Source organism: Canis lupus, chromosome 20, assembly GCF_011100685.1.
Source record: "Canis lupus familiaris isolate Mischka breed German Shepherd chromosome 20, alternate assembly UU_Cfam_GSD_1.0, whole genome shotgun sequence".
Taxonomy (NCBI): domain Eukaryota; kingdom Metazoa; phylum Chordata; class Mammalia; order Carnivora; family Canidae; genus Canis; species Canis lupus.
Genome location: NC_049241.1, coordinates 45,115,932 through 45,135,853, shown reverse-complemented (window position 1 = coordinate 45,135,853; position 19,922 = coordinate 45,115,932). Strand labels below are relative to the sequence as shown.

The 19,922-nt window shown below is 53.3% G+C and overlaps 1 protein-coding gene across 1 annotated transcript; it reads right to left on the bottom strand.

Annotated features, from left to right (window-relative positions):
- Nucleotides 1-6,512: 6,512 nt before the first annotated feature.
- Nucleotides 6,513-19,543, bottom strand: LSM4 (LSM4 homolog, U6 small nuclear RNA and mRNA degradation associated). The gene is made up of 5 exons (NM_001110805.2): nucleotides 19,455-19,543; nucleotides 14,326-14,367; nucleotides 12,035-12,133; nucleotides 8,882-9,065; nucleotides 6,513-7,121 (listed from the first exon to the last, which is right to left on the bottom strand). Exons 1-5 carry the CDS (start codon nucleotides 19,455-19,457, stop codon nucleotides 7,030-7,032), a joined length of 420 nt encoding a protein of 139 aa, NP_001104275.1. The 5' UTR covers nucleotides 19,458-19,543; the 3' UTR covers nucleotides 6,513-7,029.
- Nucleotides 19,544-19,922: the final 379 nt, after the last annotated feature.

The following is a 19,922-nucleotide window of genomic DNA, read 5'->3' as shown; positions in this document are numbered from 1 at the left end:
CTACCATTATCTGTGTCACTGTCTCTCTGTCTCAGAGTACAGTCCAGACCCTTCCCCAGCCCTGACCCAGGCCCTAAAGCCACTGTGTATCCCCCTTCCTTTTTTCCCCCTCACTTGTCTACTCCAGCCACATCTGCCTCTGTTTTTCCTCCAACACACCAGCTCATTCCCACCTCAGGGCCTTTGCATATACTGTTCTCCCTTTCTGGAAAAATCTGAAGTTCTTTACCTGGCATTTGTCTTGTTTATTTCTTGATCTCCTTATTATCTGTCTCTACCCCCATCTTCAGAGCATAAAGACCTAAGAGATGGCCCGTGGTTCCTTTGGTGGCCCATCTACCTATCTCTGCCTTCATTTTACCCACTGTGAAATGAGCAAATGGGAATGGTGTTCCCGATAAGACCTTACACAGGGGGTTGGGGGGAGAGATTAAGCCCTTAGAACTGTGCCTGGCACAGAGTAAGTGCTCAGCAAACACTTTCTTGGAAATAGTCCAGATGTCCATGAGCTGATGAAGGATAAACAAAAAATGGTCTGGCTGTACAATGGAATATTGCTCAGCCATAAAAAGGAACAAAGCTCTGACACATACTACACCATGGATGAACCTTGGAAACATCATGCTCAGTGAGAGAAGCCAGACATGAAAGGAGGCCACCTGTTGCAGGATCCTATCTATCTATCTATCTATCTATCTATCTATCTATCTATCTATCATTTATTTATTTTTTTGTAGGATCCCATTTATATGAAATGTCTAGAAGAGGCCAATCCATAGAAACAGAAAGCAGATCAGTCGTTGCTCGGGCTGAAGGACAGGGTGGAGGGTGACTGCTGATGGGGACAGAGTTTCTTTTTGGGGTGGTCAAAATGTTCTGGAACTAAACAGAGGTGTTGGGGCACCTGGCTGGCTCAGTGGTCGAGCGTCTGCCTTCAGCTCAGGGCGTGATCCTGGAGTCCCAGGATCGAGTCCCGCATCAGGCTCCCTGCATGGAGCCTGCTTCTCCCTCTGCCTGTGTCTCTGCCTCTCTCTCTGTGTCTCTCATGAATAAATAAATAAAATCTTAAAAAAAAAAAAAAAAACTAAAAACCAAGAAAAAAATAAAAATAAACAAAAAACCCCAGAGGTGCTGGTTTCACAATACTGTGAGGTATTAAATGGCACTGAATTGTTCACTTTTAAATAGTTAATTCTGTGTTAGTGAATCTTACCTCAATAATAATTTTAAAAAGAACATTGGGTAAAAATTAAGGGAATATAAATAAAATGTGTACTTTAGTTAATAATGATTAGCCTATGGGATCCCTGGGTGGCGCAGCGGTTTGGCGCCTGCCTTTGGCCCAGGGCGCGATCCTGGAGATCCGGGATCGAATCCCACGTCAGGCTCCCGGTGCATGGAGCCTGCTTCTCCCTCTGTCTGTGTCTCTGCCTCTCTCTCTGTGTGTGTGACTATCATAAATAAATAAAAAATTAAAAAAAAAAATAATGATTAGCCTACTGCATCTTCAAGATGCCCAGCACGCACCTGCCCCCAGGCCTTCGCACCTGCTGTTCCATTTCGCTTGTCGCTTGGAGGCTTCAGGTAAGGGAGAAGCTGGATCAGACCCGGGCTGAGCCGCAGTCTGACTTCATTTGCCCCACCGCCCATTCCCCTCCTCTAATCACAGGAAAGGTCAAGGTGTTTGGTGGTTAGGGATGATGTTGAGGACATTTGGGTGCCTTGGAGGGTCAGTCTGCACCCTCTGGGGGAAGGAAAAGGATCCACAAGCTAGTGGGGTTCTGCAGCAAGTGGGCCAGGAGACACAAAAGATTTCCATCCAGCTGGGGGCCCTGTTCTGTTTCCAGCCACCTCATGAACACAAACAGCAAGAGGAATTTTTTTTAATTTTTAAGGAAAATTGCTGAGTAATGAAGATCTCCCTGGACAGCATCACTATGCCCCAGTCTCCCTTTCCAGGAACTGAGTCTTCTTGGGGTTTTGGAATAGACAGCCTTTCCAGAAGGTTCTGGGGAAACCGTGTCTGAGTCTCTCCATGGTGACAGGGAGGGAGGGAAAGAGGGAGGCCACCTCACCAATCATCCACACGCACTTGGGCATTTGGGGACACCCCTCCAGCCTTGCTTGCCAGGGATGCTCAACATGCTAGAGGGACACAGTGTGGAGGGACAGGCTCCGGGGGGTGCTTACAGGGACAGTTTTCAAAGGAACAGAGAAGGGAATGAGGGAGGGGAAGACGCAGGAGAACGCACTAAGTATTTTTAGGCACTGAATGCAGCCCTTAAATATTTCCACGGCCACTCCCGAGGGTGAGCAGGGTGACTATTTCAGTGCCTGGTTCCAGTGGAGGCGGGGCGGGCAAGGGTGAGTCACCACTGGGTGGCTGGACCCAGACTGGGAGGGGGGCTCTGAGGGCAGGACCGGGGGCCTTCAAGGTGACCGCTCACCAGCCAGGGCCAGGCATCAGTACTGGCCTCTGGGGCATGGAGGACAGTGGCCTGGCCACTTACCACGGTGCAGGCCAAGTGGCACCATCAGCCGGGTCCTCCCAGACGGTGAGCAGCTCAGGCTGGGCTCAAGGCTTACAGAGATGGAGAGATTCCCAGGGGAGGTTTCACACACTCTACAGGTGGTCAGTGAAGAATGAAGCAGCCCCCCCCCCCCCCCCCACCGTGTGTAAAGTACACATGGAGCGGGCAGCCCAGGTGGCTCAGCGATTTAGCACCTGCCTTCAGCCCAGGGCCTGGTCCTGGAGTCCCGGGATCAAGTCCCGCGTCAGGCTCCCTGTATGGAGCCTGCTTCTCCAACTCTGCCTGTGCCTCTGAGCCTCTCTCTGTGTGTGTCTCTCATGAATAAATAAATAAATAAATAAAATCTTAAAAAAAAAAAAGAAGTACACATTGAGCACCTGCTGTACATCAAGCCTCCTCCTCCCCCATGTAATCCTCCCAAAAATGCTTGTGAAGTAGAGGCCACTATTCTCCCCTCTGACCAACAAGGAAACTGAGGCACATTGGGGTAAAACTTGCCAGGCACTTTGTGTGTCTGGAACCCTGTCCCTCAGTTGAGGCTACAGTCAGGGGAATACATTTTAAAGCAGGTGCTGACCTCATCTGCTGCCCCCCCGCCACCCAGGTGTCCCTTATCTCCTGGGTCTACACCAGACACAGGTGAACTAAGAGAAGGTAAATAGATCCTCCAAGTTCAAGGACAGGACAAAACAGGCAGGAGCTCTGAGGGGGCTCTGGAGCTGTGTGACCTGGGGCAGATGGCTCACTCTCTCTGTGCCTGAGTGTAGGCTCTGGGCCACGGTAGGCTGTTAGGATCATGCTGGGTCTGATGACTCCTGACCTCATCTCTGCCCATCTGGAGCAGGGCCACAGAAGCTCAGGGGCTTTTTGCTTGCAGTTCCCTCCAACTGTTCCCTGCTCCCTTCCCATGGACAGTGGCTTATTGACCTTTAGGAGTTGGTCTGAACATGACCCTCTCAGCGAGGCCGTCCCTTCCGTTCTGGAAAACTCTCACCCCAGCTTCTTGGGCTTCCTGCACAAAGAGGAGTCCATCTGCCTGGGCCCTCATGGCATCCCTGCCTCTTCTCTCACCACCTCTGTGACCTCTACCCTGGCTGAGCCCCCAGCCCCACCTCCTCATGATCTCCCAGCTTCCACCCTTGTCTCAATCTGTTCCAGAACCTTCTGAGCTTCCCATCTTGCTCAGGGCCTGCATCTGCCTTGTTTCCTATCCCCTCACTTTGTTCCCGTCACCACTCTGTGTAGGGCCTTGGGACTCATACTGGCTGTTCCCTTATCTGAAATGCTCTTCTAGATGGCTGGCTCCCTTGCCTTCCTTAAGCTCTTTTCTTGAATGTCACCTTCTGGCCTGCCCTGACCACCTCTTTCTCCCACTCCTGCTCTCTTCTTTCTCCCCACCTGATGCATTCGGCTTGTTTGTAGCTAGCTCACCCTGTGGATGATAAGGGTCACTGGGCCAGGACTCTGCCTAATTCATGCTGAGTCTCCAGCACCTGGGATGGGGCTGTGGCCCCAGTTCCTCCACCTCCAAACCAGCCCCCTGTTCACTGAGGCGAGTGGCTTCTCCCACAGAGGTCCTCTAAGTAGACATCAAGCCATCTCCTATACCTTCGTCCTCAGAGAGACAGCGGAGGACACCAGGACATGCACTGAGCCGCTGGAGATACACACACTGCTGATACCGGGACAGGCTGGGCCCCAGGGTCCAGATGGGTGGGTGGGAAGGACACCTGCCATCATGCCCACGTGGATTCAGTGGCGGGGCTTCCTGGCAGAGCTGCTTTTGGAGCAGCAGGTGAGGTCCAGCAGAGGAGGAATCAGGGGAGATGTGTGCAGGAAGGGATGACGCAGGAAGCAAGACAGATGCCCTCCCACTACCACCAAGTGGGGCTGCTGCTCCTGGTTGCTGGCTGCATCCAGGTCCCCAAAAGGGGCTCTTGGCCTCTGGTCAGACAAGAGGGGGCTAGGGCCATAAAGACTGGCCCTGCAGAGCCTGGGTCCCAGGCTGTCACACCTCTGCTCGGGTGGGAGCTGGGGCAAACTCCAGGGGTAGGAGGTCCCTGGTTCCTGGGAACCACCTACGTTTAAGAAGTTCTGCATGCCCAGAGTCATGCACCAGTCAGCTGATGAGGGCTCCCACCCCAGTGGACAGCCATCAGAAAGGCAGAAAGATCGAGGCTCAGTGTTTAGGAACTACAGCGCTTTTGGTTTCTTTTCTTATTGAGGGGGCTGAGGTTCATTTCTCAAAACCAACCAGGAAGAAGACTAAAAAACGGGGCTGTCCCGACAGCCAGATCAGAAGGACAGAACCTTCCGGAAGCCCACCACATCTAAGGGCCCGGGCTGGCTCACGTCACCGGCAGCCGAGGAGGGGCCTGGGCCACCAGCCCCGGCTGCCTGGCTGGAAAGGTCAGGGTCGGCTGGCGTGTCTGGCTACACACGCGGCTGCGATTACGCACGGAGGCTCACGCAGGCTCACGCAAGCTCAGCGGGGCCATGGTGGGCCGGGGTTGGGGGTGGGGGCGCGCGGGGGCCCAAGACCCTGAACTGCGAAGGGGCGGTAGAATGGGCGGTAGAACGAAAGCATTCTACAGCAGAGCTAAGTTAGAGAGGAAAAACCAAAGCTCCAGAAGCAGGAAGGGGCGGGGCCACCAAAGGACTGGCCTTTCGCAGCCTTGCTGGACACCTGACCCTGGCTTTTATCAAAGCCTCGCCAGCCCAGGGCCCCCAGGGCCATGGGGGAGGGGAGCTGGGGACGCAGGTAAATCCTTTCCCGCCAGTCCCTCCCTTCTTGCTCCTGCCTCATGTCTCGCCTCCAACCCCCCAACCCCCCAACCTCCCCTCAGCAGCCCACGTCTCAGAGGGAGGGCATTTCTTCCGGCCTGGGGCTTGTCAGAGGCCCCCAGGTCCCACTGAGACTCCATGCCCTGTCCCCAACCTGTGCCAGAGTGCTGCTTTGACACTAGGTATTCAGGCTGCAACAGGTACCACAAGCAGTACCTGGGGGAAATGCAGTGATGGGGCGGGGGCAGGGGAAGAGCACATTCTGCTCTTGGCTAGCATCTGGCAGCTCCAACAAGTGGAGGTCTCTGGCAACACCTTTCATTCTGATCACCCCTCAGAACAGGTCTCAACACAGTGACAATTAGAACCGGCTCCCACGGGAACCAGCTGGTGCCCCGTCTTGCCTCCCAGCACCAGGCTGTCCTGCAGCTCCCCTCACTTACAATAAAAAAGGAAAGTCAGTCCATGGACAGACAAGGTTACAGAAACATTTTGCCAAAGTGCTGGCTCAATGTCCCAGGCAAATCACCATGGTGTGGACAGGTGGTGCCCCAACTTGGGAGAGGAGGAAGAGCCTCATGAAAAGCTTCTGAGCACATTCCTTGAGGCAGGCGCTTGTCACAACTTCTCACTGAACTCGGGTGTGAATCGTCCTTACAAAGCAGTGATGGGGTCAGGACATTGGTCCCAAGGATGGCCTGCATGGGTGATCACACTGGCTCTTGCCTGGGACTTCCCCACTCTGCCTCCCTCCCCCATCAATTCTTTACAAAGGGGCAGGGATTACAGGGAAACATGGTGCAGGAGGGCCATTCCCACTGCCCAGATAACAGCCTCATCTTTCTTTCTTTAAGATTTTATTTATTAGAGAGAGAGAGAGATCACGAGCAGAGGAAGAAAGGCAGAGGGAGCAGGCTCCCTACCAATCCCAAGATCATAACCTGAGCCAGAAGCACACACTTAACCGATTGAGCCACCTAGAACCCCAGCCTCATCTTTGTTAAAATGACATCAAGGGACACGGAACCAGTGCCCTGTTGAAATACTTCCCCTTGGCGAGACAGGAAGCAACCCTCGAAAGGAAACTTCTCTTACAGGGCTGTGATTTCCTGAGGATACCACACTCTAGATGTGCCTAGTGGCTCAAAAGGAATTATGAATTGCAGTTTGTAGTTGTATTTGTTTTTATTTTTGTAACACAAACAGGGAGGGCAGAGGCAAAGGGGGCGGGGCCCAGCAATGTCCCAGGAACAGCTTCTGTGGTATATGTTCATACAGATTTGTTTTCAAAAGGCAATCCTGAGGTCCATGTTTCAGGAAACTCCCAAGGCTGTCAATCTCAGTGCAAACAGCTTAAAATAAAAACCTCCGGTCTGTTCACCACACGAGGATCCAACTCAAAATGCAAAACAAGCCTGTTTGGAAAGTGCCGCCCTTAAAACAAGAGCGAGGGCTTTAAAGACACATTAAACACAGAATCTTCCAGGAATCAAGTTGGCTGCAGCTTCACAAAACCAAAAACACTGAATAACATACCCAACTGTAGAACTGCTGGCTTTAAAAAAGGGGGGGTGGGTGACTTTATGTAAAAAGGATCACCTGCCTCTTCTCTTTGTTCTGAACACACTTGTGAACTGGAGAGTAGAAACACAGCCTCAGGGAGTGGCAGCAGATGCTTAGTAGTGGCTCAGTCTCTGGGGGACAGAGAGGCGGCTCACTGTTTGCCCGCCTGTCTGCCTGGCTTCTTTTCCGGCTGACCTCTGCCTGTGCCTGGGATCCCACCTCGGCCCCGGCCACCAAACACACCTGTGAGACAGAGGAGGGGGCTATAGCAAAAGTGGGTTTGGAAGCCCAGCTGAGAACATGGGGTGGTGTTCCAGAAAGTTCTCAATGTTGATAAGCAACAAGAGGATGCCAGGGTGGCTAAGTCAGCTCTAAGTCAACACTGGGGCTTGGGGTAGGCTTCCTGGGAGAAAGCCTGGGGCCAGCATAGGGGGCAGACACCAGAAGGACAAAGCCAGATGGTTTCCAGGAGGAGGGGAACAAGAGCCAGAAAAGGGGTAGGACTTAGCCCAGGGGGCAGGGCACAGGCCCCCAGCTGAGGACCCAAGCTTCCCCCTTTCTCCAGCACTGTCCACATCCACTAGCCAGGGAGAGAAACAATTAGGAGATTCTGTGTGTCCCGCCTAGGGGTGGGGACAGGGGAGCCCCCTGCCCTCTAACCTCTGCTAGCCAGTAATGGGGCTCTGCTTTTAAGATTTTTCACGTGGAGTCCAAGGTAGGAACTGTGTAGGAGGCTGAGTAGTCAGGAATGGAACACACCCCCACTTAGGGAGGACCAGGGCGGATGGGGACACAGAATGGTACACATGGTCCCCCTTCTACCACAAACATGCAGTGGGCCCTGTAGGGATGGAGACCCACCCTAACCTCACCTCCCATGGGGCAAGGCCAGCTTTACCACACAGGGTGAGATTTCCACCTGCTGCCGAGGGCCCCATGGTCTCTCTCTTCAGTGACCCAAGCAATCACCCCTCCCTTCCTCTCTGCTCCTCTAGGCAGTTCACTCAACAGTGGTGGCCCCTGGCACGAAGAGCCTGGCCCTCAGGTATGGAAAAGGCCCTGCTAGGCCTTGGCAACCTCCCCACCTGGAGCGCCCTCCTGACCTCCTCCCTCTGGCTCACCCCTGACTGTCACGGGAGCCTCATCTCAGGGCCGGGTCTTGTATCCTTCCTGGCCCTGCCTATGAGCCCCCACTGGGGAGCCTGGGCCTGGCATATGGAAGGCCCCTACAGATGGAAGAGACAAAGCCAGGGCCCTCCAAGAAGAGGAGGGGGTTTGGGGGGTTGGGAGGGTCTGCAGATGGCCTCTAGGCTCAGGCCCCAGCTGACTGCACAACAAACTGAAGTTTATGCCAGATTTATCATCTCAGTGGTGGTGGTGGGGGAGTTGAGTGAGGGGAGTCTATCAAAGAGGGATGAACTCAGGCTTGTGAAAAGGAGTGACAGCAGGCAAGGGGCTTCTGCCAGGCCCTAAGCCGGGATCCTCACCAGCAGCCTGGTGAGGCAGGAATTACCAGACTCTCTTTGCAGAGGGGAAATGAGCCAGGGAGGTGCCACACCATGCCCAGAGCTCCTGCCAGGAGACATAGGCAGGGATCAGATGAAGGCTCAAGCCCCAGGTGGGCACCACATTGGTCTGCTGGGCTGGACCCAGAGTTCAGGAGCACTGGGGATCACTGCTGGATGGAAGGGCCCAGGTGGGTGGGGGAATCAGCACTGTTCACCAGAACTATACCAGGCTTCCTCGGTGGGGGCTGTGGGGCCAGGGCAGGCAGCAAACAGCAGCATCAGCCACACCAGAGGAGCCCCATGAGTCATAACCCCAGCTCTATGTAGGGGGCTCAGAGCCAGGCCTGTGGCACCATGACAGCACCACCCAAGAATGTCAACACTGGGACAGGATGGCTGCCATGTGCTGCAGTCACCCTTCGGTGGCAAGGCCTGGGCAGACTCTGGCCTAGCCTGCTGGTGGGAGGGGATGGATGAGGGGAGAGAAAGGCCTACCTCGCCCAGCACCCCCCATGCCTCGGCCCTTCTGCTGCTTCTGCTGCTGCAGGCCACCGCGGCCACGGCCCTTGGCCACCACCTCCTCCTTGACCATGTCGATGATCTCATCAGGGATACGCAGGTACTTGATGGTGCTGCCACGGATGTAGCACTCGGGCATCCGCCAAAACTTGTCCCCATCCTGGGCGAGAAAAGGGTGAGTCTCAGATCTCAGTGGGTTTTGGTGGGGAGGAGGGGGGGTATCTGTGCAAGGTGTGTGCTGATGGCTAGGGCACATCTGTCCCCTCAGGCCCCGTTCCCATTTGGGCCACAGTCTGCACCTGCATCACCCCTGCAAAGTTCTCAGTCCTGGACTTCACATGCGGGTGGGAGAGCTGCCTTCCAGTGGACTCTTTCCAGACTCTTGGTATCCTTTTACACAGTAAAGGTCAGGGAGTCACAAAAGATAGCTTCCTCATTCTCAGCCTATCCTCCAGTGTGGGATGGGGTTTGTTACCTGCAGCCCAAGGGAGGTTTGTTACCTCCCTCCAAAGAAGGCCGGGGACCTACACACCAGGCACTGCCGCAGCCCAGCTCCTCCACCCTCCTGCCTCTAGCCTTTCAGAACCTACCTTCTGGAACCCTCTCTATGTGCCCTGACTCATTCATTCATCCACTTATCTCCTGACAGGCTCTGGGCTGGGTGTGGGACATAGGTAAGTAGGATAGAGACTCTGTGACCAGGGCGGGAGGTAGGTGGGGAGGCAAAGCCTGGGGCTGGCCAGAGGCAGCAACCAATGATGCTAGTTTTTAGGGGAGCTAATTAAGGCTGGAGAGATTAGGAGGCTTGCAAAGTCACAGATTCCAGAGCATTGCCAACCCTGCAGGTCCTAGGACGTCAACTGCCTCCCCCTCAACCCCCACCCTCATGTACCCTGTGATCAGCACAAGGCCTTCCTCCACACCCCCTCCTGCTGCCCTTGGGCAGGAGCCCGGGGCCTCTTCCTTCAGATTAGTTCTCCAGCCCCACCCCTGGTGCCCTGAGCCAGAAGTCTTGGCAGCCCTCTCCTTTCCCCACATCCCTAGAAATCAGACCAAGACACTTCCCTGCTTAGAACCCAATCAGGGCCCCCTTGGCCCAAGGACAAGGTCCAAACTCCTCAGTGTGGCTCCCAAGGGCCTGAGATCCAGCCCCACCCTGGCTGCCCTCTCTCAGCTCTCGATGACTCGCCTCCAGATGGAAATTTCTGGAACACACACAGTGAGCTTCTTGCCCCCAGCACTTTGCACATGCTGTTCCCACTTTCCTGTATCTGGCTAACTCTGACCCCCAAAAGGCCTGGCTTCCCAGCCTCACGTCAGCAGTGCCTGGGTCAGGTTGGTCTGGCCCAGCGGAGACACTCAACACGATAAAGTTCAAGGGTCAACTCTTCCTAGGGATATGCACAAGCCCCCAACCCACACAGGAACCCCATGAGGCCTTGGGGCACTCCTTTCCCAGGAAGGACAGGCAAGGGGCCAAGTCTGTAGGGATGCAAAGATACAGCCTGACATTAACAGAACAATTCCACGGAAGCTCAGGGCTGGGGCTGGCTGCTCAGGACTTGGCTCTCCCCTAGCCAAGGACAGGCTGGGCCCAGCACACTCCCTGCAGGACCAGAGCTTACTCTGCGTTCCATGGCAAGAGCTGAGCAGTCTGAGCTAAAACTACCCTAGCTTTCCAGTGCTTTCTCAGCTCCTGGGATGTCTGCATCCTACCCATGTTGCCTGCTGCCCAAGGAAGGTGCTGCTACCGCCTTTTTACAGATGAGGATGCTGGACAGCCCAAGTGACACTGAACCTCATACCAGCCTCTCCTTCCAACCAGCAGGTCATAGAAGGGGACCACCCAGGAGGAGTGACATGTCCAATCTCTGCTGGCTACAGAAGTCTACTGACCTTGCTCTGAGAACAGGTGGTGGCTTCCAGGTCCCAGAGGTGGACACAGACCTACTGGCCATGTTCTTGGCTATGCACTGTGGCAGTGTGTGCTACAGCCATGCTGAAATTGTCTGGACATCTGCTGCCAGAAGTGTGGCAAGAAAACCAGGAGGAAGTTTCTAGTGGAAGACCTCCCACAATGTACCATCACAAGAAGCAGAGCACAGAGCCATAGATGAGGGGAGACGGTCATGCTTACCAGTTTGGCTGTTGGGGTGTGAACCATCCAGGAGGATGGACTAGAGGTGAGATGGGCTGCCTAGTTCTCTGCTGTACTCTGGTACGGCCAAGCCTCAGGGGCACCTGCCCCCGGCTCAAGACAGCCCCATCTCGGCTGGGCCTCCCTGCACCTTACTCCCCAATAACATAGGGGGCTGTCGCCGACAGGGGGATGGAGACTAGAATCAAGGCACAAGGAAAGCCCTAGCAGACCCCAGCACAAATTAGCAGGAGGGAGCCCTGCCTTCACCACCGTCATCATTCTCATTGCTCTGTACTCATCCTGAGGGCTGGGAAGGCCTGTGACCCTAGAGGATTGTTCCCCCAGCCCTGGCCCACCCAGTGGTGCTCTTGGCCCTGCACTTCCTGATTTCAGGCCTTGGGAGACAAAGTCTCCTGGGCCACAGGGCCACAGGGCCACCCTCGCCCCCTGGTGGCCTGGATATCCCATGGCCACACCACCCTGGCCTGCTGGGCAGGTGATATCCACAAGCCAGGACTAAAGACAGCAGAAGCTGACAAGAAAGGTCAGGCCTGCCTTGGAGGCCACCCCTGCTCGTACACTATGGATTAGTAGCCAGAAGGGCCCCCCAGCCTAAGTCCTTCTTGTTTAGGACTGGTATCAAGGATGAGGGGATAGGGCAGCTTCTCCATAGGTGCAAAGTACAGGTACAAAGTCCAGGGAGACTCAGAGGCCTGCCCTTCTGTCCCCTCCACCCAGCTCACAGTCCCTCAGGCCCTGCCCTTCATAAGCCCCACCTCTTCCATAAGCCTCACCCTGGAAGGATGACCTGGCTGAGGTATGCCCCTCCTCAGTCCTCCCACAAGGGCAGCGAGGGGCCTTCACTCCACTGAGGATGCTGAGGTAAGCCCCAGATCCATGTGGGCACTTGGTGTCCATGCCCCTCCCCCCACCAGCCTGGCCCTGCGTGACCAGGTGTGCCAGAGGGACCCTGGGCACAGGGCACTCACCCTGGATGTGCAGATCACCTCTCGAAGGTTAATGTTCATCCAGTTATCACAGCTCACCAGGTGCCCATTGTATGTCTCCCCATTTTTGAGTTCCACCAACTGGAGAGAAATGGCCCCAAGTAAGCCATGAGCTCCAAGGGAAGGGCAGCCCTACCCCTAAGAGGTGGGTGACTATTGCCTGGCCTCATTCAGACGTGGGACCTCGTGGGACCTCGTGGGACCTCGTGGGACCCAGTGGCCATAGCACATGGTGCCTAATACTGTTCTCCCCTCCACTGCCCCCAGTGGCCCATCTTACAGGTGACATGCTCTGCATCCTCTGTACATTTTGCTGGGCCTCTATGATGAAATCATTTTTTTTTTGTGCAAACAAAAAGCAGAAAAATCCTCTACAAATCTTCAAAGGAAAGAGCGAAGTTAGGGTAACAGTGGCACTGATTCAGAACAGCCATGAAGGCACATTTTAGTTGGTCCAAGCAGGTGCCCCGGAGGCAGGTGTTCTTTGACAGCACATGTGTGAGCTTTGATGGTCTGGAAATACTTTTTCAATCCAATAATTGCTTGTCTATTTAAATTTGTTCTGGTAAAATACACAAGTAGCATATCATTCTGAAGATATACTGAGATTTAAAAAAGACTCAGGTCTTTTTTAACTCAGTTATCTGTCTGAGAGAAATAAAGGCAAATTTCCATGCAAAAATGAGTGCACAAATGCTTTTTGCAACCAAAATATTCATAAATAGATAAAAAGCAGAAACAACTCAAATGTCCATCATTAGCGGACAAATGGATACGCAAAATGTGGTATGTCCATACAGTGGACAGGGCCATCAGGAATTAAACCCTGACACATGCTACAATGTGGCTGAATCTCAGAAAACATCATGCACAGTGAAAGAAGCCAGACACAAAAGGCCACACAGCATATGATCCCATTTATAGGAAATGTTTAGAACAGGCAAATCCATAGAGTCAAAAAGTAGATTAGTGGTTACCAGGAGCTAGGGAAAAGGGATGGGGACTGCTAATGGCAATGGGGTTTCCTTCTGGGGTAATGGAATTGTTCTGGAACTACATCGAGGTGGTGGTTTACAACACTGCAAATGTACTGAATACCCCTGAGTTGTACTCGTTAAAAGGCTGAACGGTAAGGGTGCCTGCTGGCTCAGTCAGAAGAGCATGTGACTCTTGATCTCAGGGTCATGAATTTGAGCCCCATGTTGGGTGTAGAGATCACTTAAATAAAAGAATAAATAAAAACTTAAAAAGAAAAAAAAAGGTAGAGGGATCCCTGGGTGGCGCAGCGGTTTGGCGCCTGCCTTTGGCCCAGGGCGCGATCCTGGAGACCCGGGATCGAATCCCACATCGGGCTCCCGGTGCATGGAGCCTGCTTCTCCCTCTGCCTTTGTCTCTGCGCCTCTCTCTCTCTCTGTGTGGCTATCATAAATAAATAAAAATTAAAAAAAAAAAATTAAAAAAAAAAAGAAAAAAAAAGGTAGAACTGTATGGTCTGTGAATTATATCTGAATAAAAAACAGAAAGCAAACAGAACGTATTGACACTGTATCATTAAGGGCAAAAGTCGTTTAGGGAATAAGATGTTATGTGATCCCATCTATGTTTTAAAAAAAAAAAATCAGGGCAGCCCGGTGGCTCAGCAGTTTAGTGCTGCCTTCAGCCCAGGGCCTGATCCTGGAGACCCGGGACCGAGTCCCACATCAGGCTCCCGGCATGGAGCCTGCTTCTCTCTCAGTCTGTGTCTCTGCCTCTCTCTCTCTCTCTCTCTCTCTCTCTGTGTTTCTCATGAATAAATAAATAAAATCTTAAAAAAAAAAATAACATTCATGTTTCTACACAGATGTTAAGCCTGGATGTGCAAGGTGCTTGGCTGGCTCAGTCAGTGGAGCATGCAACTCCTGATCTTGGCTTTGTTGAGTTCAAGCCCTATGTTGGGCATGGAACTTACTTTAAAGAAAAAAAAAAAAAAAAAAAGGTCTGAATGTGCACATATCAAGGATATGGTTAATTTGCTGGCAAGGTTAATGGAAGAGGAGCTTCTAGTTTCTACTTATGTTTGACATTTTTAATAAGCATGTATTACTTTTATAAGCAGCAAAACTAAGAACAGGTCCCGACACACGTAGGTGGGGAAAGAGCACGGGCTGCTATCTCTTGAGCAGACAGGAAGCAGGTTCAGCTGGAGGCACCTCACCCTTTGCCCAGTGTCCCCATCCCTGTTCTGAGACTGGTCCCCACCGAAACTCACTGCCCCTCAACAGGCAGCTACTCACCATGGGATGATTCTGAGCCGTCTTCAGCAGCGACAAAGGAAGCTGTAAGACAAAGGCATCTAATTTGTCAGATCAGTGCCAAGGAGCCCTGGCCCTGGCAGGACTGGGATTCCAATCTCACGAATCTCCCAGCTTATCACAGCGCTGGGGGTGCAGGAGCACCTATCCCTCACCCCCACAGAAAGTGCATGCTCCTAACTCTGCCCAGCCCAGGACACATACCTTCCTTCTTCCCAGGTTAGTAAATAAAGCCTTGAACACTCCCCCACATCCAATCTCAGAGGCAGCAGTCATCTGGTCTTGATGCTGACCCTTCTGGGCATTTCCTTCTAACTCGTGTTGCATATATTCACACCCTTGACAGGAAAGGCTATGGCCTTCCATGCTTATCATTAGTGCCACAGCATACAGGTCCTTCTGCTGTTTGCCTTTTTTGCTCAACTGATGTCTCTGAGATGCACCCACATTAATACATGTAGATCTTTTGGGGTGCCTGGGTGGCTCAGTCAGTTAAGTATCTGACTTCAGCTCTGGTGGTGATCTTGGAGTCCTGGGATCCAGCCCCATGCTCGGCAGTGGAGAATCTGCTGGTTCCTCTCACTTTGCCCCTCCCCCCGACTCATGCGCAGGTACCCCCTCTTTCATACAAATAAATAAAATCTTAAAAAAAAAAAAAAAGGATTCCTGGGTGGCTCAGTGGTTTAGCACCTGCCTTCAGCCCAGGGCGTGATCCTGGAGACCCGGGATCGAGTCCCACGTCAGGCTCCCTACATGGAGCCTGCTTCTCCCTCTGCCTGTGTCTCTGCCTCTCTCTCCCTCTCTCTATCTCATGAATAAATATATAAAATCTTAAAAAAAAAAAAAAAAAACATGAAGGGTGCTTGGGTGGCTCAGTTAAGAATCTGCCTTTAGGGATCCCTGGGTGGCGCAGCGGTTTGGCGCCTGCCTTTGGCCTGGGGCTGATCCTGGAGACCCGGGATCGAATCCCACGTCAGGCTCCCGGTGCATGGAGCCTGCTTCTCCCTCTGCCTGTGTCTCTGCCTCCCTCTCTCTCTCTCTCTCTCTCTATGTGACTATCATAAAAAAAAAAAAAAAAAAGAATCTGCCTTTAGGGATCCCTGGGTGGCGCAGCGGTTTGGCGCCTGCCTTTGGCCCGGGGCTGATCCTGGAGACCCGGGATCGAGTCCCACATCGGGCTCCCGGTGCATGGAGCCTGCTTTTCCCTCTGCCTGTGTCTCTGCCTCTCTGTCTCTCTCTGTGTGACTATCATGAATAAATAAATAAAATCTAAAAAAAAAAAAAAAAAAAGAATCTGCCTTTAGCTCAGGTCATAATCCTAGTGTCCTAGGACTGAGCCCTGCAATCTCAGCAGGAAGTCTGTTCTCCCTCTCCTTTTTCCCCTCCTCAAATAAATAAATAAAATCTTTAAGAAAATATATGCAGCTCTTTCATTTTCATTCTTGTATATGGTTATTGTCACACCCACTTTACAGATGGGGATACTGAGTCTTAGACACTGAGGAATTTGCCTGGCACTATAGAGCTAGTAAGAGATAGAGCCTGGCTTGATCCCACCTGCCAGAAGTCAATTCATGCTGAGCCCACGCCTCAAGGGGCAGCCCCGACTGGGCCAAGAGTGATCTTGCCAGGCAGTGGGGAGTCAACCCTGATCTAAGGTGGCTACCTCTGAGCTGAGGTTTCAGAGAAATTCATCAGGTAAGGGGAAGAAACATTCCAGAAAAAAAAAAAAAAAAATCTGTCGTTACTACAAGTGATGGCATATACAAGATGCGTTTTTTTAAAAACTCACCCACTGTAAAGTCAGCTTTCAAGATACTAAAAAATCATTTCATTTTGGGAACACAAATCATGACCCATACACTGGGGCCAGTCTCCAGGAAGGCCATTCCAGTGGTAGCGCTTGAGTGACTACTCATCCAGCAAAGCTGAATGAAGGTTCTGGTCTGAGTGAGGGTCCTACAGATGAGACATTGCCTCAGGCAGGATGGTAGCTTCACTGCTCCTTGTCCTGGCTTCCTTGGGATTCTTAGTCAGCCCAAACCCCAGAAGCTCGCTGCAGGGGAGTCTCGGCCTGCCCTCACACTCCTACCTAGTGCAGGGCAGCTGCTTCTCTAGGTGGTGGGGACTGGAGGCTAGAAGTGGTCCTCAACCCCCACAGGATGGCTTCCATGGAGAGGCTGGAGGGGAATTCCCACATCCCACAGCCTTTCCAGAGAACAGCAGCCTAGGAGCGGTCCAGTGCCGGCAGGAAGCCAGGCCCAAGCCCACTTCCTGCACTGGCTTCCTGGAAGGGCAAGATAAAAAGGAAGAAAGGGCCACGTGGAGAAGGCGTGGCTGCTCAAAGGAGGACAGGCGAGCAGGCCAGGGCTTGACCTAGCCAACCTGCAGCTCCTGCCCTCTCATTTGGACTTCATCTGTGCGATGGTACCCGGGTACAGAGAGCCACGGAAAAGCAGGAGGATCTAACACACGGGGGCCATGAGCCTCGGCCGCTGTTTACTAGGTGAAGTCTCAGGCTTTCTCGAGCAAGCCTGTTTTCTTGTGTCAAAGATGGGAATGTGGACCAGGATGGCAATGACACCCTTGGGTCTTCCTTCCAGATCACCCAAGAGGGGACAGAGCAAGGTTGGGCCTGGAAGGCAAGAATAAAGACAGACTCAGCACTGAGAGACAGAGAGGTATAGCCAAGGTCCCCCTAGATGAAGGACTAGCAGCCAGAGCAGGAGGGACCTTCCCAGGGACACCACAGCAAGATCCTGGGGAAGCCCACGAAAAGTAAGCTGAAGCCTGTCACCAGGAAACCCACAGGAGTCCTTTTATGGCATGTGCAGCTTCTATGCCCCTGCTGGCCTCTCTTTTGTCCCAGCAACTGGCAGCACAGTCCTGGAGAACCCCAGCTTCCCTGTCACGGGCAGTGCCCTATTCAGAAAGCAGCAGAGAGGACATCTAAGACACAGAAGTGATCCACACCTGCTCCCAACACTCCCCTGCACATCCACTCCCCAAAGGAGTCACAAGGCCAAGCCAGCTCCAGCCAAAGTGGCCCATTCGGTTTCCAGCAAGCCACACCCAGTCCAGCTTTCTGACCTTTGTTCCTGCAGTTCCCTTGGCCTCAGCAGTCCTTCCTCAGGCTGGTGGCTGCTCACATATCACCTCTCACCTAGCTTAGCCAGGCCCTCATAATAACCTCATCTGGGGATCAAGATTTCCACCTGGGCCACCCCCTGCTGCTTCCATTCTAGGACACAGCCAGTCTCTAATTATCTTGTTTATTATGTCTCTCTGGCTAGACTGGAAAATTCAGAGGGTGTGGACTTTGTCCAACACCGAGCTCAGGGCCAGGCACTCGAGAGGGACTCAGTAAATATTTGCTGAACAAATACACAAGAAAATGCATACACCATCCGGGGAGGCACATGGTGTGGTTGGGATGCCTGCCCCACCCCACAGATAAGAAAAGGAGAGGCGGCATTGGGAGGGACAGCTCTCTACGGCTGCAAAGGCTGGGAGCAGGGTCCACATCTTGCCATTTTTGAGATTCTCATCCCCAAACTGCTGGAGACAGAGGCAAGAGGAAGGGGAAGATCCCTGAGAACTTTAAAAAACTTGGTGGGGAAGAAATTTTTGAAGGTGCCAAGGGAGATGGGACAAGCCAGGACACCATTCCAGGGAAGACAGGGCCACCTGGAGTTGGGAAAGTCAAAAGCTTCTGGAAAAAGCATCCTTTCCCCTGGCCTTTTTCAGAATGTCTGGAATCTGGTTCTCAGGTCTAGACCAATCTAAGATTAGACCCGATGGCTTCCTGAGGCTCCCAATTCAGGAAGCTGTTACGGACTCCCCCTTGCCCCCCTATACCCTCAGATCCCTGCTTCCGGCCCCACTATAACCCACGGGGAACTGGGAGTGTGTCATGCCTTGTCCCTTCCTGGACATTCTTCAGGCTGAAAAAAAATATGTTCTTTGCACAAGCACTGTTCTAGGCTCTAGGAACATACTGGGGGATAAAATCCAAAGATCCAGGGAGCTTAAGGAAGAAGGAATTTTCCAGTTCCACCCCTCCTCTCAGGCCACCTCTGCCCTCCAGCAGAGAGGAACACACTACACTCCCTTCTCTCATTTCCTGCACCAGTGAGCAGTACTTAGTGCAACCCTCAGCTGAGAAACATGCAGGGACCCTGAGGGACTCTGGTGCTGATGGGCCAGGTACTCTCCTAGGCCTGCTCTGAATTTGTGTGGTCTTGTTTCCCTGTCTATACATTAAAAAAAAAAAAAAAAAAAGTAAGCTCTACTCCACGAGCAACGTGTGGCTTGAACTCACTACCACGACATCAAGAGTGGCAGGCTCTGTAACTGAGCCAGCCGGACGCACCTCCCTGTCTGGACACTGAAGGCAGGAGACACTCTGACTTAAATCCAGAACTTTCAGGATCTGATAACAGCATGATCCAGAAGAGGCTTCTCACCAGGACCTCAATTTCTCTTCAGTGAAATGGGAGGGTGCAGTTAGTCCACTCCAGGCTCAAAATGCTTCCCCTTCTCCGGAAACGACACCCTGTGTGATCCAGGGAGAAGACAAAGCCCCCTCTCTGGGTCTATTTTTTTCAGCCTTAAAACGAGAGGCGTAGAAGATCGTGCTAACATTCTAAGGGCCTTGCAAATCTTGACATTCTCAAACTGGTTTAGTTTGAGAACTCAGATCGGGCCCCCTCGGGTCGCTCCCACTTCCCAATATGTGAAGCTAGATTGGGTCGGATGCACTCGGAGCCACTCCCCTGCCCGAACTCCCTCTGCAGCATTCACCGAGCCCTTTAGCGGGTCTCTCAGGCCCCAGTATCCCCATCTGCAAAATGGGAAGACTGCAGCGAGGCTGACCTAGGATTACACGTTCGTCCAAGTCTATTCCCCCCGAGACTGACAGGCTGGATGCTCTGGGAGACCTCCCTGCCCTCTCCGGCCTCAGTGTGCCCGTCACGGGCCGAGGCGGCAGAACCGAGGCCCTGACAGCACGCTAGCTCCGCGTCGCCCCTGCCTGCAGCGCCCGCCCCGAGGGCCCTCGGCCGCCGCGTTCCCAGCCTCCCGAAGAGACCTCGCCGGCGCCCTGCCCTCACCATGGTGTCGGCGGGGAGCGGGCTCGCCGACCACTTCCGCCGCCGCCGCCGCCACTCACGCGCCGCCGGTAGCCGCCCTGCCGCGCGCCACTAGGCTGAAATGAAGTGGCAGCGACACGAACCAATCAGCGTGGGGCTCGAGGGACGAGCAGCCAATCCACGCGGAGTAGGGGGGGTCGGCTAGACAACGACGGGCGAGGTTGGCTGTGTTCTCGCCGGCCAAATGAGAGGCCGTAAAGTGTCGACGTGAGTGCTGAAAACGGGGGCGGAACCGCGTGCGCCAGCGCAGGGGGCCTTATGGGTAAAGGCGCATGCGCGGGTGAAACTCTCTCAGCCCTCCTGGGCTCCGCGCTGTGGGCAAAGCCGGATATTGCTGCAATTTGCAAAGGAAGAAATCGAGGCTCCGTGGTTATTGGGTTGTGCCTAATGTCTCCCTTAGGGCTCCTACACTTTTGATTTTCGTTATTG

Coding starts and splice junctions, on each gene's coding strand:
- LSM4 (NM_001110805.2), bottom strand. Junction 12,134..14,325: donor CGGCTCAGAATCATCCCATG/GTGAGTAGCTGC, acceptor ATTTCTCTCCAG/TTGGTGGAACTCAAAAATGG. Junction 7,122..8,881: donor CATGGGGGGTGCTGGGCGAG/GTAGGCCTTTCT, acceptor TCTGTCTCACAG/GTGTGTTTGGTGGCCGGGGC.